The sequence below is a fragment of the Temnothorax americanus genome, unplaced genomic scaffold, assembly GCF_048541705.1.
Source record: "Temnothorax americanus isolate GAGA-0224 unplaced genomic scaffold, ASM4854170v1 Scaffold16, whole genome shotgun sequence".
In the NCBI taxonomy this organism is placed as follows: Eukaryota; Metazoa; Arthropoda; class Insecta; order Hymenoptera; family Formicidae; genus Temnothorax; species Temnothorax americanus.
In genome coordinates, this window is record NW_027509297.1 from 1,564,335 (window position 1) to 1,582,392 (window position 18,058).

Genomic DNA, 18,058 nt, shown 5'->3' on the forward strand with positions numbered 1-18,058 from the left:
CAGACAAACAGTCGGGTTTTATATAATAGTATGATATATCTTAGAGTCTCCAATGGCAGGTGGAGAGTCATTCGATGAGAGAAAGAGAGAGAAAGAGAGAGAGAGAGAGAGAGAGAGAGAGAGAGAGGAATATTACGATTTTACGTAACCTCTTTCACTTATATACTGATATTAGTTTTATTGTATTTCTATTGTAAAAATTACATTTACTCAAAACAATATTCTTGACTTTTGTGTCAAGATATATGAAAACTATTTATGATAGTAGCTAATGAAGGCGTAATACTATAGCTTGAGGATACAAGGCCCAATAAGTGGCTCCCGTTTATATAGGTTGCCAGTCATTGTTACGCAACGAGCGCGAACAGACGTGTATCGAAAGCGCAGAGCCGAGTAAAGAGCGTTTCTAAACTACTGCCGTGCCTGTTGCTCGAGTCCTGACCCCAGCCTATTACATATTAGTAAGAAAATATTCTTTGTTTTAAGAAAACTTATTTATAAGAAGTGAAATATAAAATAAGTAAGTAAGTGCTTTTCTTGGCTGTAGAATGATTGATTTTTTATGTTTATATGCGTTATACATCAATGTAACGGTTATATAATTTTTAACCTTTGACACTGCATGTGCACGATTTTTCTTTTAATTGTTATCGGGTTGTTGTGCTGATAAAACATTCTGAAGAATTCCGATATCGATATAGTGTATATGTATAATTAAGATATGCCGAAACTTTGCTCGACTTTGTATCACTTCGAATTCGTTTCGATTTTTCAGTGTATTTATCACATATCCCATTATTAGTAATCCTTTTTAGATTTAAAAAAATTTGGCCATTTCGTCCATGAAAAAACTCTACTCTCTTTTTATTATTCAATATAAAGAAAAACTAATCTATCGGATATCTACTCTGTCGCGCAGATTTCGAATATGTTTATATATATATATATATATATATATATATATATATATATCTGTGTATATTATTATATGTGTGTATATAAATGAGATCTCTCTGATCTGATACAGGTATGTAAGAGAGACGTCTTTGATATTTAAAATATTTATCTCACAAAATACATTGCCAAGTCTCATACTTATTACTTTTTTACATAACCATCACGTACACATATATTGCCTTGCGCATATTATATCTGCCACAATATTATAGCACTCTTGATAAACGATTTATCGCTATCACGTACCTCGGTTATTAAAAATGCACGACTCATGATGGATCAGTCCCGATACTAATTGGCTCGATACAGCGACGATAACTCAGTTTCACACGTACATGCACGTTTCGTTGAGCAAGCACTCGAGCAACACGCTTATCCAAGGCGAGTTTTTGGTCTTGCAGCTTCCGAACGCGCGCGACGGAATCGCGACGCGAATATTCAAACCGATTGAAATGACGTGTGTATGCGCGGGCCGTGATGCGCGTCGCGCGCCACGCTGCTGCGCAGGGATGCTCAACTCGAGTCGCCTGTTGGGTCCCGACCGGTTTTTTTTTTTTGTGTGTTTTTCAATCCGGCGGAGAATGTCATTTTTAATATACATATTTAGCTTTAGCAGGACTTTGAGCCGAGTGTGAGATCAACAGGAAGAAATGTGGCCAAAAAAATGCAAACGTGTTCTCAAGGAAAAATACGCGTATATCGTCGGTGCGTACGTGCAAGAAGGAAATAAGATTGCGCACAAGTGTGGGAAGATAAACAGACGCTTGCCGACCCAGTTTTTTGTTGCGTACCCCTGCCGCCCCTGCCACTTTAACAATCGACCAACCGCGCATACTAATGCGCAGACGTAATAGGCCTTGCCGCACAGTGAATAACAATGTGAAATATTACTGACGTTACTGTTGAACATCTCAGAATGCTTCGTGTGCCCGCGTGGAGCACACGTTCGCGGAAGCGCGTTATTGGCTGATTTCCACGATTTATCGCGATACGGGTTTTTTTTTTTTTTTTTTTTTTTTTTTTTTTCCTAGAAACGCGCGTGCTCCCACCGCTCCGTTTGGAGGTTATACCGCGCCGCCGGCGCCGCTGGATATATTTAATCTTCGAGCATCGCGGACCGCAGTCCGCAGTTACGTATGACGTACGAGATTCGCGATGTGATGTTATACAGGAGAACAGTAATTAATAGCGATTAGTCATCCGGCGCGGCGCGCGGCGATTTCAAAGTGCCAATTGTCCTTTCAGACGAGCGATTTCAATCGCACCGACTAGTCGCTACGCCGGATAACGCGCCCGCGATCTTCTCTCATCATGATCAAGGAGGAACTGGAGCTGCACGAGGTTCGTGTCAAGAAGCTGGTGTGCCGTAGATTTTGGTACACCCTACCAGAACGCATATCCAAGACGGTGGAACATTTTTTTTATCGGTAAGTGCCTTGCCTCGGAATCTTTTCCAGTCAACGCACAGAGCATTAAGTTATCATTACCCTAGTGAAAACATTTTTTATATTTTTGGGGAACGATTTTCGGAATATTTCAGTATTTGTATGTATGAAAATTTCTGATAAATTGCACATACTTTTTCATATTTAAGTACTCAGATTTTTACAAAGATGTATTGGCAGAGAAATCTAAAAGTATTTTATTATTATTTTGTCTGTTTTTCTGAAAAACGTTCCAATTCGTATAAAAAGATCTGAAAAATTCTGAGCACGTACTCTGAGAAAGTCTGAAAACTTTTATAGAAATTCAGATAATATGAAAAATTCTGAGACGTTTTTCCACCAGGGTACATTTTTATATAATTTTGCACTCAACAACGTGTGTTATATTACATTTAACATTGTAGTACATTTACATTGTCGAGTGAGAAATTGTAACGTAGATGTAATAATATGTAACTAATACTCTGGGTTTCAACGAGCTGACACCCCAGACAGCACGCATATCCAAAGTCGGGATGTAAGACGTCTTTTAGACGTCATACCACGAGGTGTCTTAAAGATGTATCTTTAATGGCCATTTCTATCAATGTAGATTAACTTTAATCTTAGTTTAACTTACTTTTTATCTTTCTCTAATTTTTAGAACTAGAAAAAGATAAGAAGCAAAGAAGTTAAACAGGGATTAAAGTTAATTTTTGGTAGAAATGGACACAAGACGTTTTACGTCCCGATTTTGGACACGGTGCTGTCTGGGTGCCGTGACGAACAGTCTAACAACGGTGCAACGCCGTCGTCTTTGAGCAGGCTTGGAGTGCACATCGCCCAAAAGCCGTACAGGTGTATGCTCGGATGTCTCGTGGTAGTGCTAGTCTGTCTCTCAGGCCTGTTTCGTTTCCGTCAGGAAAAGAATCCCCTCAGGCTTTGGGTACCACCGGATTCTGACTTCGTGAGTGATACCGAATGGCTGATGTCGCACTACTCGGAGGCTCTGCGAATTGAAACGTTTATTCTAACTGGCGATAATCTCTTAGAACAGCAAACGCTTATTAAGGTAATTATTTAATACAATAGGTGATTTGTCTTACTTGACGATTATAAATTCTCATCCGATTGATTATAGCGAACTGTCAGTACTGCAGAGAATATTTTTTAATCATCTGTGTTGCAGTTAAATGAAATCACTAAACAAATGATGACTACTCGGACACCCGAGAACATTTCTTGGACAGATGTTTGTATGAGGTAAGCATAAAAAAAATTCTCATTAGAAAATTAATTTTTATTAAATATCTAACATGGTCTTTTATACAAAAAAGTTTTACAAAAAGCGGAAAAATGATTAATTATATGTACCAAGGTAATGTCTGTTTACAGAGTTCCTGCTATTTCTGGTTCTCTCTACAGACAGAAGAGACAAAGTTCTCTATTGGAAGACAGTTTTTTCGATGACGATCACACTTCTAATGTTAATCAAACATTTGAGCCGTCCATTCATGTCGATAGTAATACGTATTGCAGTATAATCGAGAGTTTACCTATGAGTTGCCTTTTGTTTAGTATTTTGGATTTATGGGATTTTGATAGCGACAAAATTGAGAAAGATTCCACAGAAGAAATTATCACAAAGATAAATACGGTAAAAGTGAGTCCCAGATTGGGCCACCCCATGAACTTCAGTGAGCTTCTGGGAGACGTAACTCTAGATGAGAGAGGTAGAATCATTGCTGCGGCTGCCATAAGAACTGATATGATGGTTCATGTTAGTTTTCTCGATGTAGACATGGATAAAATTGGAAATAATGCGGGGACTGCTGATTGGGTAAGGTGAGTTCATATCAAGGCCTAAGTCATGCTTCTTAATCACTGTTTTAATATATTGAATGAATGTCCTATAATATCTTGAAGTTTATCATAAATTAAGCTTTATATTAGTGAAAGTAATTAGAAATTAGATTTAAAAAAGAAAAAAGGAAATATATAAAACTTTATTTGTATGCTTTTAATATGATTTAGGCCTTTCATTATCACAGCTCATCATGCAATTGTACGAAGATAATTTTATCGTATAACATATAATACTGAAATTATCAGAAGATCGTCATTTTTATTTTGATCTCGGTATCTATATATCTCATTACTTAATACATTACATATATTTCTATTGTAGTAATATTAAAAGTTTTCCTTGATTTATGAGATTGTTATTTTTATTATCAGTTAAAATATAATAGTCTTTATTATATTTGCAAATTACTCAGAATTTTATTTTAATCCATAATATTAAACCTCATTCATATAATGAACAAATAATAATTAACTTAGAATAAAAACCAGTCATCTATATATCTAGGCAACAGAGGACGTATTGAAATGGGAATCAGCTTACCTAGAAAATGTAATGAATCTTTCGAACCAACTGAAAAGCGAGAGAAATATAAATGATTCCTTGAAGCTTTATTACGAAGCTGGTAGAAGTTTCGGAGATATTTCTGAAACGTCCATATTTCAAGATATGGATAAATTGGTTATAGGAAGTGCATTAATGTTTTTGTACGTCTTAACGATTTTGTCAAATCAGAATTGGGTAGAATGGCGGGTACGTATGACTATTACGAGAGTAACAATTGTTGAGTGATTTGGTACTTCTGTTTAGTGAAAGTTTTTCATTTTTACGCAGTTTTGTCTCACTGGTACCGGTCTTTTGTGCGTGGGTGCTGCGTTTATATTTGCGGTGGGAATATGCTCTCTAATCGGAATTCCGTACGGTCCAGTGCACACGTCATTACCATTTATGCTCTTGGGTTTAGGGATTGACGATATTTTTGTACTTAATGCATCTTGGAAACAGATACATACCGATGAATCAAATTTAAATAAGCCATTAACAGAAAGAATTGGACTTGCATTAGGTCATGCCGGTTCTGCTATCAGTATTACTTCACTTACCGATGTCGTGGCATTTATCATCGGTGCTTCTACAGTATGTACAGTAATCGTTATGAGTATTCATGAAATGAATATTATTTTTAGTTAAGTAATTAATTATTTTTGTCTCGTCATTGCAATGGTAATGCTTTTATCCTGAACAATAATTTATACGAGATTTTTTTAGAAATATTTTCTTTATATATGAAATATTTACTATATCTTTTTCTGTTTATTTCTACACGAAAATAATACAATTATACAGGGTGCCCCACAATTGTTGGTACTTTTTTCATATTTAGATAGAGCGAGCCAAACTGAGTCGAAAAGTCATGTACCATTTTGCAATTTTCGCAATAGTTGACGAGTTATTAATGATTAAAAATCGACGTATTAGCCCGCCCTCCGCCAAATCCAAGCGCGCGGCGAGATGCGGCCGCCCCGCGGTCGGCGCGCGGGCAGTTGTTTACTACAAGCGGCGCGTAACGCCGGGCCCCTGTCCTATAAGCGATGATAGTTTCTCGCCTTTTTTAAATAGAAATAAAATTTTCTAACAACATAGAAAATTTTTTTGTGCGTACGTATGTACATATGTGTGCACATGCATACACCAGGAAAATATCAATTCTACTGCTTAAAAAAGCGATTACTCAATTTACCTTTTTTTTTAGTAAGTAACGGTTGTCTTTAAGCAAGAATATTTTCTTGATAATAGTCTTAAAATGTACAAATTTTAGAAAGAGTCTTTATTATGTACTCGAAAGAAGAATTTATACTCCTTTAAAGAACATAATAAAATTTTATCAAAGAAAAGTCAAAATAATAAATAAAATAATATGAGGACCCTCGAGATTAAAATAGGAGAAGGCTATGAGGGTCAGACGCAGATCACAATGCGTAATATCAGAAATAAGTGATTTATTCGTCGTTTTGATACATTACATCGATCCGTACGTTTCGGCTCAGTTTTGAGCCATCTAGGCTTCAGCGGTATAATAGTTACAGAAATTAAGTTACACGTTCTCCGTACCGTATGGTGAGTTTACTGATTCAAAGTATCAGAAACATAGACCAATTGACCCATATCTGTAAATTTGTTCAATTAATGTTGAGATATTAAAAAGATCCCTTAGGAAACTCACCATTTGGTCTAAAAAACGTGGAATACAGAGCCATGTATACATAATGAATACTCTCTGGCTGAGAAGACTTGACGATCTTTATCGACACGACACATGCACAGCAATGATATGAAAGGTCTTGCAAGAAGAGGCATGTCGTAGGTCAACACACCGGCGAGGATTATAACAAAGCACGATTGACACCGTCTCAAAATGACACGGTTTTCTTGCATCATGCATATGTCACGGTTTTGAGCAAATTGTAATCCATGCTCATGAACTTTGGTCGTTGGCAAATCGGGGATTTACTATTGGTACATGCAATATTGTGACGGTGTCAAATCGTGCTTTGTTATAATCCTCGCCGGTGTGTTGACCTACGACATGCCTCTTCTTGCAAGACCTTCCATATTATTGTGTGTCGTGTCGACAAGATCGTCAAGTCTTCTCGCAGAGAGTAGATACTCATTATGTACGCATGGCTCTGTATTCCATGTTTTTCAGACCGAATGGTGAGTTTCTTAAAAGATCTTTTTAATATCTCAACATTAATTAAACAAATTTACAGATATGGATCAATTGGTCTATGTTTCTGATACTTTGAATCAGTAAACTCACCATACGGTACGGAGAACGTGTAACTTAACTTCTGTAACTACTGCTGAAGATGGCTCAAAGCTGAGCCGAAACGTACGGATCGATGTAATGTATCAAAACGACGAATAAATCAGTTATTTCTGATATTACGCACTGTGATCTGCGTCTGATCCTCATAGCCTTGACTTCTCCTATCAAAATAATTAGCAAATTGAATTTTTGTTTTAATTTTGTATTCTTAACTGAAGAACTGAATAATTAGAATGTAGAATATTATTTATTTTAAGTAATATTATCAAGAAAACATTTTTTGTAAAGATCATCGTTACTTAAAAGAAGAGAAAACTGAGTAATTGGTTTTCTTAGCACTAAAATGATATTTTTTTACGTGTGCGTATACGGCACGCCATTTTACTATTTAATATCATTATAAAAATTCTATCAAATTAAATCGATACTTAAAGAAAAGAAATTATTATTATGTCTAGACATACTTATAATTTATCGAATTATTATTAAGCTATAATTGAAAATGCAGAATTACAATTATGTCTAGACAATATATTAATTCTGAATTTATTTTACGTTATGACATAAAAAATTTTTGGGAATTAAAATTATGTACATAATTGTAATTCCCGAATTTTACTTATGTACGCAATTTTAATACTTGAATTTCTATTATGTACAACACAATCGTAATTCTGGAATTACTTTTTTTCTTTTAGTAAGTAACGGGGTTCTTTAAGAAAGAATATTTTCTTGATAATAATCTTAAAATGTATTCATTACAAATTTTAGAAAAGTCTTTATTATGTACTGGAAAAAAGAATTTATACTCCTTCAAAAAACATTATACTATTTTATCAAAGAAAAGTCAAAATAATAAGCAAATCAAATTTTTGTTTTAATTTTATATTTTTAATTGAATAGTTAAACAATTAGAATTTAGAATATTATTTGTTTTAAGTAAAGAGAGTGATGAGTGTATTTTAAGATTATTATAAAAATGAAATATTCTTTGCGAAGATGCGACCGTTAAAAGAAGGGAAATGGAGTAATTGGTTTTCTTAGCACTGGAATGATATTTTTTGAGCACTTCGAACAGTTCTTGCATTAAAATATTTTTATAAAGTGGATTAAACCTACTGGGGACACTACTTAAAAAAAAATGCGCCATGCTATCTACCGCAAGGTGGTGTGGAAATGATAGCGCTCTATCATTTTCTTGCCACAGAAAAAAAAATTATTTTTTGGCTCGCGATCTTATATCGCGATTGCTATTCATGCACAATTCACGCGCAAAAAATATCATTCCAGTACTAAGAAAACCAATTACTCCATTTCCCTTCTTTTAACGGTCATCTTCGCAAAGAATATTTTATTTTTATAATAATCTTAAAATACACTCATCACTCTCTTTACTTAAAACAAATAATATTCTAAATTCTAATTGTTTAACTATTCAATTAAAAATATAAAATTAAAACAAAAATTTGATTTGCTTATTATTTTGACTTTTCTTTGATAAAATGGTATAATGTTTTTTGAAGGAGTATAAATTCTTTTTTCCAGTACATGATAAAGACTTTCTCTAAAATTTGTGATGAATACATTTTAAGATTATTATCAAGAAAATATTCTTTCTTAAAGAACCCCGTTACTTACCAGAAGAAAAAAAGTAATTCCAGAATTACGATTGTGTGTACATAATAGAAATTCAAGTATTAAAATTGCGTACATAAGTAAAATTCGGGAATTACAATTATGTACATACTTTTAATTCCCGAAAATTGTTTATGTCATAACGTAAAATAAATTCAGAATTAATATTTTTTCTAGACATAATTGTAATTCTGCATTTTCAATTATAGCTTAATAATAATTCGATAAATTATAAGTATGTCTAGACATAATAATAATTTCTTTTCTTTAAGTATCGATTTAATTTGATAGAATTTTTATGATGATATTAAATAGTAAAATGGCGTGCCGTATACGCACACGTAAAAAAATATCATTCTAGTGCTAAGAAAACCAATTACTCAGTTTTCTCTTCTTTTAAGTAACGATGATCTTTACAAAAAATGTTTTCTTGATAATATTACTTAAAATAAATAATATTCTACATTCTAATTATTCAATTCTTCAGTTAAGAATACAAAATTAAAACAAAAATTCAATTTGCTAATTATTTTGATAGGAGAAGTCAAGGCTATGAGGGTCAGACGCAGATCACAGTGCGTAATATCAGAAATAACTGATTTATTCGTCGTTTTGATACATTACATCGATCCGTACGTTTCGGCTCAGCTTTGAGCCATCTTCAGCAGTAGTTACAGAAGTTTAATTACACGTTCTCCGTACCGTATGGTGAGTTTACTTCAAAGTATCAGAAACATAGACCAATTGATCCATATCTGTAAATTTGTTTAAAATTAATGTTGAGATATTAAAAAAAGATCTTTTAGGAAACTCACCATTCGGTCTGAAAAACGTGGAATACAGAGCCATGCGTACATAATGAATATCTACTCTCTGCGAGAAGACTTGACGATCTTGTCGACGACACACAATAATATGAAAGGTCTTGCAAGAAGAGGCATGTCGTAGGTCAACACACCGGCGAGGATTATAACAAAGCACGATTTGACACCGTCACAATATTGCATGTACCAATAGTAAAACCCCGATTTGCCAACGACCAAAGTTCATGAGCATGGATTACAATTTGCTCAAAACCGTGACATATGCATGATGCAAAAAATCCGTGTCATTTTGAGACGGTGTCAAATCGTGCTTTGTTATAATCCTCGCCGGTGTGTTGACCTACGACATGCCTCTTCTTGCAAGACCTTTCATATCATTGCTGTGCATGTGTCGTGTCGATAAAGATCGTCAAGTCTTCTCAGCCAGAGAGTATTCATTATGTATACATGGCTCTGTATTCCACGTTTTTTAGACCAAATGGTGAGTTTCCTAAGGGATCTTTTTAATATCTCAACATTAATTGAACAAATTTACAGATATGGGTCAATTGGTCTATGTTTCTAATACTTTGAATCAGTAAACTCACCATACGGTACGGAGAACGTGTAACTTAATTTCTGTAACTATTATACCGCTGAAGCCTAGATGGCTCAAAACTGAGCCGAAACGTACGGATCGATGTAATGTATCAAAACGACGAATAAATCACTTATTTCTGATATTACGCATTGTGATCTGCGTCTGACCCTCATAGCCTTCTCCTATTTTAATCTCGAGGGTCCTCATATTATTTTATTTATTATTTTGACTTTTCTTTGATAAAATTTTATTATGTTCTTTGAAGAAGTATAAATTCTTCTTTCGAGTACATAATAAAGACTCTTTCTAAAATTTGTACATTTTAAGACTAATATCAAGAAAATATTCTTGCTTAAAGACAACCGTTACTTACTAAAAAAAAAAGGTAAATTGAGTAATCGCTTTTTTAAGCAGTAGAATTGATATTTTCCTGGTGTATGCATGTGCACACATATGTACATACGTACGCACAAAAAAATTTTCTATGTTGTTAGAAAATTTTATTTCTATTTAAAAAAGGTGAGAAACTATATCATCGCTTAGGACAGGGGCCCGGCGTTACGCGCCGTTCGTGCGTAATCATCGCCGCTTGTAGTAAACAACTGCCCGCGCGCCGACTGCGGGGCGGCCGCATCTCGCCGCGCGCTTGGATTTGGCGGTGGGCGGGCTAATACGTCGATTTTTAATCATTAATAACTCGTCAACTATTGCGAAAATTGTAAAATGGTACATGACTTTTCGACTCAGTTTGGCTCGCTCTATCTAAATATGAAAAAAGTACCAACAATTGTGGGGCACCCTGTACATATATTATTGGTTTGAAATAAATTAGTTTCAAGTATCTGAAACAATTGCTAGATCATTTGATTTATGTTATGTATTTTTTGCTTTACATAGAAATACGATTACGAAAAGATACCGTCATTATAATCTCTGACGTTTTCTTTTAGATATTACCTTCACTTCAATCATTTTGTATTTATGCTGCTGTGGGCGTATTTGTGACATTTTTATTACAAATCACATTTTTTACTGCCTGCTTTACCTTGGATGCTAGGAGAATAGAACGGAAAAGAAATGGGATGTTACCATGTATCGTGCATGAAAACTTTACGCCCAAGCCATTAGACATCAGCAGTGCAATTTCCTGGAAATTTATAAACTTTTTGTATTCGAAGATAATATTGACTACGCCTGGGAAAATTATTATAGTATTAATTACTTTTGTAACAATGTCTATAAGCATTACCGGTTTGCTTCGATTGCAACAATGGTTTGATCCAACATGGTTGTTACCGAAAGAATCGTACTTGAACGAATATATAGCTCTCCGATATCAAGCATTTCCTGATCAAGGATTTAATGCCTTTGTCCTTATGGGAGATGATATTAATTACTCCTCTGAACTTCCTAAGATAATATCTATGACAGAACGCTTACAGAATGCGTTTTTTATACAAACCATAGAACCTTGGCCGATTGATTTTGCGAAATTCGTGTCAACGTATTATACCACAGGTTATTTATCGTAATATTTATTTCGGTCGTTCGTCTTAAAAGTGGAGAAACAAAAATATTAATGTATTTCTAAAGAAGATGTGTTTCTGAAATTTTGAATTAATTTATATTCAGAATTTACTTTTAAATTTAGAGAAGAATGGACTTCATACAAAACTTTTAAGACAAACAGATCGTTCGATTAATTAACTGAGTTTGTAAATTAATTGAATATTTTTTTTTCTTTTCGTTAGATTTAAGTACTACGAAGATTGCAGAAGACGAATTCCACCACTATCTGTCGAAATTTCTTTTTAGTCGAGGTGGTGGTAAATATCAGAGAAATTTCTTTTTCAACGAGAAGTTAAGATGTGGTAGGGATGCCCCACGAATCATATCAGCAACCATTGACTTCAACTTTAGACGATTTAAAGGACCTGACGAATGGGTTCCAGCGATGGATAACAGTAAACTCTTAACGAACGAAGCGCAAATTCATGGATACGTAACGGTATGGAGTAAAATGTTTGGACCTTGGACTGTCGACAAACTAATCGGTCAAGAAGTATCGCGAAACATCATCTTGGCATTAATCTGCGTTATGGGTACCACAACGTTCCTCATCGCTGAAGTGCAGACTTGTTGTTGGATCTTACTCTGTATACTTCTCACGCTACTAAACGTTTGTGGCTATATGTATTTCTGGGGACAAACGATAGACGTAGTATCTTGTATTGGTGAGTGTAGTTTTTTACATTGACTTCGTCATTCGTGGTTTTTGTTAATCTGTTTATGCCAGAGATAAATATGTACATATACATCTTTTGCATATATGTGTACGTACACAATAAAAAGGAAAGATATTTAGTAAAATAGAAAAGAAAATTTTTAATAAAATTCTGATTTGAAATAAATCATAATATTAGTTGCTTTCCATTTACATCAAAACTCAGATAATTCTCAATTGTGACGTCATAACTCACAATCAGTTAAATGCACGTTCTTTTTGCATGCTGGCATTGCTGGCAAGTGAGATTCAACTGAGTTTTTATCCATAATCGAGTCCATGTGCTTTAATAAATCTAATAAACTCACATTGAAAGTGGGACTATGGACCTGTATTATTATGTGATAGCTTTGTCACCAAAATAAGCAGGTAAATACAAAATATCATATCTTACCTGATTATAAAATACTCACATAACTGAGTGACTCAGATCACTTTAGTATAAATGGAAAGCAACTATTGTCTCAATTTTATAACATATTGAGTAAATTCTTTACGAACATCATCCATTCTAGGGAAAATTTTATTGTCATTGTGACAACGAATTTCCGCTGCATAAAGACTAATATAAAAGGATATTTATATTACAAGATCACGAGATCGCGTGCAAAGTACGAATCCGAGAGCAAATTTTCATTCTCAATTTTCATTTCATTCTTTGTGAGGCTAAAAAATTAAATATCTTTCCATTATAATATTATTAAACTGTACATAATATATATATATATATATATATATATATATATATATATATATATACATATACACACGAGTTCTTGTTACATTAAAGCGAGTTCTCTTATAACATCATTTAAACAATGGAAGAAACAAACTTCTTTGCTAATTAAACAATTTTGTCCCGATTCAATAAGAATTCTTCACAGGTCTCGAGCTGGCCGTTGGTTTAAGTGTGGATTACGCGGCACACGTCGCACACGCTTTCCTGAATGCTGAGTCGCGAGAAGATGACGATAATGCTCGCAGGACCCGAACATTAACCGCGGTCAGGCACATCGGCGCAGCGGTCGCATATGGCGCGGGTTCAACATTTCTCGCCGTCTCGCTTCTGGCCTTTTCGACGTCCTACGTGTTCGTCGCTTTCTTCCGGATATTCTCTTTAGTAATTATGTTCGGGCTCTGGCACGGGCTGATTCTGTTGCCAGTCATATTGAGCACTATTGGGCCGCGGAGTTTACGTGTGACACAACAACCGCAACCGATGTCCGAGAAGGCCATTGCTGCGGCCGATGATGAAGATTGAAGCGGAAATATGGACAATTGTTCAGACAGTCATGCTTCTTTATCAATAATATTTATTTTTGGTTTAATAAACATACAAAATTATTACACTATTTGTTTTATTATTACACTATTAATCATACATTTATACAAAAAAAAAATAATAATAATGATAATAATACGTCTGATAACTTAAAAACGGCATTATTTATAAATTTGTATATATATATATATATATATATATATATAAAGATTAAAAAATTAAGAAATATTTAAAATACAAGTACAAAATAATGTAGCAAGGTTGATATAGATTTATTATCAATTATCATCGGTCGGAAAGGAACATGACTATTATAAACGTAACGTAATCATGTTTTACTGGATGCGTTTATCTTTTATGTATAATCATAATTAATATTTATTACATAACAATGTGCGGCTCAGTCTTGCACAATCCATCTAACATTCGTTCAGCTATTCGTTCCTGCAACCCCGTCTCCTTTGTTTCTTTTTCACAAATTGTTTCTTTCGTCTCTTGTGGCCTCAATCCGACGGATTTCCGATTGACGGCGACAAGAGGAAAGGGGGATGCACAATTTGATCAAGACGATATTAAGTTATTACATCTTGGATACGATGATTAAGTTATTACATCTTGGTTAAGTTCGAATTTTACAAATTGTTTAACTTTTAACGTTTAATATCTCGCGTCGTGGGGCAGAGCGACACTTTTTTCTACCAGATTCTTTCGTTTCGTGCAAAAACGCGTCGAATGAGCCTAAATTCATCGTTTTTTGTGCTGATGTAGCTAAACTGAAGAATTACCTTAGTTGTCAATCGACAGTTTTTTACGAATCACGTAAGTATATTGGATTGTGTCCGGAAAGTCAGAAGTGTCGAACATCAAACGACTGTTAGAACGCTAATTAACGTATATGTGATTGTGATTTTGTATTTGTTTGAGTAAAAAAAGGGTAATTCTTGAATGAGCCTAAATTCATCGTTTTTTGTGCTGCTGTAGCTAAACTGAAGAATTACCTGATAATGTATTAACAAAGATAATTTTAATTTTAAATTATAAGCATATAATTTTCATTAAAGAAATAAAAAACAAAGTTTTCCCATAAGTAAAAAAATTGGAAAAACGTATATATAAATTTAATTAAAATTATGTAATTTTTTTCATAATTAAACAATGAAAGTTAAAGTGAATGAATTCACATAAAATTTGAAGCAATAGAATACAAAAAATGAAACTTTTGCCAATGTAGTTGAATTTCTAAATTTATTAGTTGCATATTCTATTAGAAGCAAATTAGTTATTATTTGTGTTATTGAAAATATAGTTTTAATTTCATCGTTAGATTAAAATTAAATAATTTTTATTCATTTATATATTAAAGATATATTTATTATTAATTTGTAAATATAAGGGTGGATACAAAAAACAATTTTTGTATTATGACAAGAGTATTATGCGAATTATTATTATTAAACTTTTATTGTAAGTGCAACGTAAACTTTTCTTTTGTGGATGAATTAATCATAATTAAAATGTAATTAAAAGAAAATTGCGATTTTAAAGTAAAATTTATAATTTTCCTTCAAAATTTGGAAACAGCGACACTATAATGTGGTAAAATTTTAATGAGCCTTTGAATTACCATCTTGAAACAATTCGGACTCTGATGTGTATCTAGATTGGAATGCAAATTAAATCGATTTCATAAAAATTTCTAATTAAATTTTGTTACAATCTTAAAATATCTTTTCATCCAATACAATATTTCACAATATACAACATACGTAACGAAATATTAAAAAAGTAATGAGAGAGAGAGAGAGAGAGAGAGAGAGAGAGAGAGAGAGAGAGAGAGAGAGAGAGAGAGAGAGAGAGAGCTTAAGCGTGCACAGTCAATTAAATATCATTCTTTCGTTGTAAAACTCTCAATAAAGTGACAAATGGGACTTTTGTTCCAGATAAATTTTTACCGCCAGTTTCTTCAAGCTTGTTCCACGATCTTTTTCTTCCTTATTAAATGACAGTCATAGAAATGTGTAAAAGTATGAACAAGTAAATCTATTTTTTTTTCAGTTTACACGAAAAATTTTATTATTTATACGAATCAGTTAAAATTAATGTTCCAATTTAATCGACTTGTTTGCGATTTGACTGATTGCACAGGTAATTCACAGCGAAGAGGATAGGATGTGGATGACAAAAAAACCGAACATAATTTTATGTCCAACTGGCGATGGCCATCCTGACGTGATTCGTATACGGGATGCTCATATCGGAACGAGACGTCGAAACTGTACTTCCTTTCATGGTTTTTTCGCTCCTGTGGTTGCATGTCGAGACATGCAATTCTACGGTCAAGATCTTAATACTAGGCTTTGCACTAGCCAGTATATTGTATACACTAGTTTATATGTAGCTGTTACGAATGTCTGTTTTTTTGGAAACTTTCCTTATACGTAACATTGTATTGCATTCTGACTTACATATGCACAATTGCTGCAGCTAGATATTCTATTTCTATCATAAATCAGCTGATCTAGTCAAAAGAGCAAACATGAAAAATAAAATGGTAATATTGATATATTGTGTGCTATATATATGTATAAAAAATCTTTGCAGAAAAATAAATGCATCTAACGAGACATTTGATTTATTTACTCTGTACTATACCCAATTGGTTCAAACGTTTATTTTAAAATAAAAAAATCTTTAAAAAATTAGTTGAATCACAAATCCTGTGCGTATAATTAAAATGAAACTTTTGACACGACAATTTTGAATTGAAATGTAAAGGATTTAAATTTCAATCACGTCTTCTTCTAATCCAGTGGAAAGTACAACCTTAGATATCTTGCGTTTATGCAACTTTTAAGTAAGGAATAATTTCCACTTTCTGGCTGTTATGCTAAAGTTAATAAACTATATAAGTAAGGAATAATTTTTAGCAATAATCGATGGCTATAAATAATATCTGTTGTATTCATTTTAATAATGTCAACGCTATTGTGGAATTTATTTGAAATTATCACAGAATTACTGATGCTTAATAATAAATTCAAAGAAAAAAGTTGATGGAGAATGATACCGACTTTCAAGGTACTAAGAATGCCTAATTGTACACTGAGAAAAGAAAGCTGCTGCTTCATTTAAAGTGCTATCACGGGTTGGCGGGTGCCCCAGTAATTAAATTATTGGTTTAATAATCTAGATATTGAGTATAATAATAATAGAATTGAATAAACGGTACTTATGTTTTTGGAACATTATAATCCGCAGATGACACCGCGGTCAAATAGCCAATGCGAGATACTTATGGATTAGTCAATTGAAATCAAGATTCTTTGCATATCATTTGCAAGCCATTTATATTCGCTTATTAACATTGTCTGATTGCGTAACAAGTGAAATAGACGTGAATAAGTGAATAAATTTGTGAGTTGAATAAATTTGTTTATTTTGCTTCCTCATAAAATAAGCTTTGTTTTCGTAAAAAAAATTTTTTTTTGTTTTTTTCTGAACGCGTTCAGAATGTTCTAAAACGTCGAAAAATTGTAATTCTAAAAAATGTCTGTATGTATGTATGTGTGTGTGTATATGTGTATGTGTGTGTGTATGTGTGTATGTGCCAAATTTACCGAAATTTTCTATAACTCTAGAACTAATCAACCAAATCTTAACGAATTATATATGAAATAGGCGTAGAAAAAAAACTGAAGAATATAATAGAATTAATAAAAATTGCTAATAATCAATAAAATCAAAGGGTTCTTTTTTTAAATTTAAATTTTGAATTTTTTTAAAAATGCAATGTCCATGGTTGCTCTAACTTCCGCAAATTTGGAGATATTGATCTATTTCTCATTTTATTATATTTTTCAGTTTTTTTTATTATTAGATCTCGAATTCCAACCAACTACTGAATTGAGAATTTGTCTCAATGTTTCATTTAACGAATTGTTTGATGTTATATTTGATATATCTTAGAGTCTCCAATGGCAGGTGGAGAGTCATTCGATGAGAGAGAGAAAGAGAGGGAGAGAAATATTACGATTTTACGTAACCTGCTCTTTCACTTATATATACTTGTGATGTATGTACATTAGCGCGGCAACAGTGAGGGCCACGCGAGAGTGGCCCACGTGTGGTTTACATATTGCCCGTGTGTCTTTCGACGTGAGTGGCCGCAGGGGAAAGTGATCCGCGCAATTCCTTGGGCCTAACGCACCTATAATACGGCATTACCGCGTTCAAGACACCGTGGACATACACGTACAATTATACATACATACATACGTATACACTTACACATTCTCGAGTTTGAAGTCTTACGAGTTTACGAGTTTATACTACGCAGTTTTGCAGTCGAATTGTATATAATGGCCGTTGCAAACCAAGA

General features: G+C 33.5%; 2 protein-coding genes across 7 annotated transcripts in view; one reads left to right on the forward strand and one right to left on the reverse strand.

Annotated features, from left to right (window-relative positions):
* Kair1d (Kainate-type ionotropic glutamate receptor subunit 1D) overlaps positions 1 to 1,354 on the reverse strand; it is a 386,506-nt gene extending 385,152 nt beyond the window's left edge. The window contains exon 1 of the mRNA XM_077402624.1: positions 1,204 to 1,354. The gene's annotated coding sequence lies outside the window, so the exon portion shown is untranslated. The remainder of the gene's footprint in view (positions 1 to 1,203) is intronic.
* On the forward strand, positions 323 to 13,745 carry LOC143895488 (patched domain-containing protein 3). 6 transcript variants are annotated; one of them, XM_077402608.1, is made up of 10 exons: positions 323 to 461; positions 2,203 to 2,384; positions 3,207 to 3,453; positions 3,571 to 3,644; positions 3,777 to 4,221; positions 4,753 to 4,998; positions 5,080 to 5,382; positions 11,065 to 11,632; positions 11,866 to 12,348; positions 13,283 to 13,745. In XM_077402608.1, exons 2-10 carry the CDS (start codon positions 2,269 to 2,271, stop codon positions 13,657 to 13,659), a joined length of 2,859 nt encoding a protein of 952 aa, XP_077258734.1. In that variant the 5' UTR covers positions 323 to 461; positions 2,203 to 2,268; the 3' UTR covers positions 13,660 to 13,745. The 6 variants fall into 6 exon arrangements, with proteins under 6 accessions (XP_077258734.1, XP_077258735.1, XP_077258736.1 ...); XM_077402609.1 differs by lacking the exon at positions 323 to 461 and adding an exon at positions 1,699 to 2,135; XM_077402610.1 differs by lacking the exon at positions 323 to 461 and adding an exon at positions 1,699 to 2,098.
* The last annotated feature ends 4,313 nt before the right edge of the window (positions 13,746 to 18,058 follow it).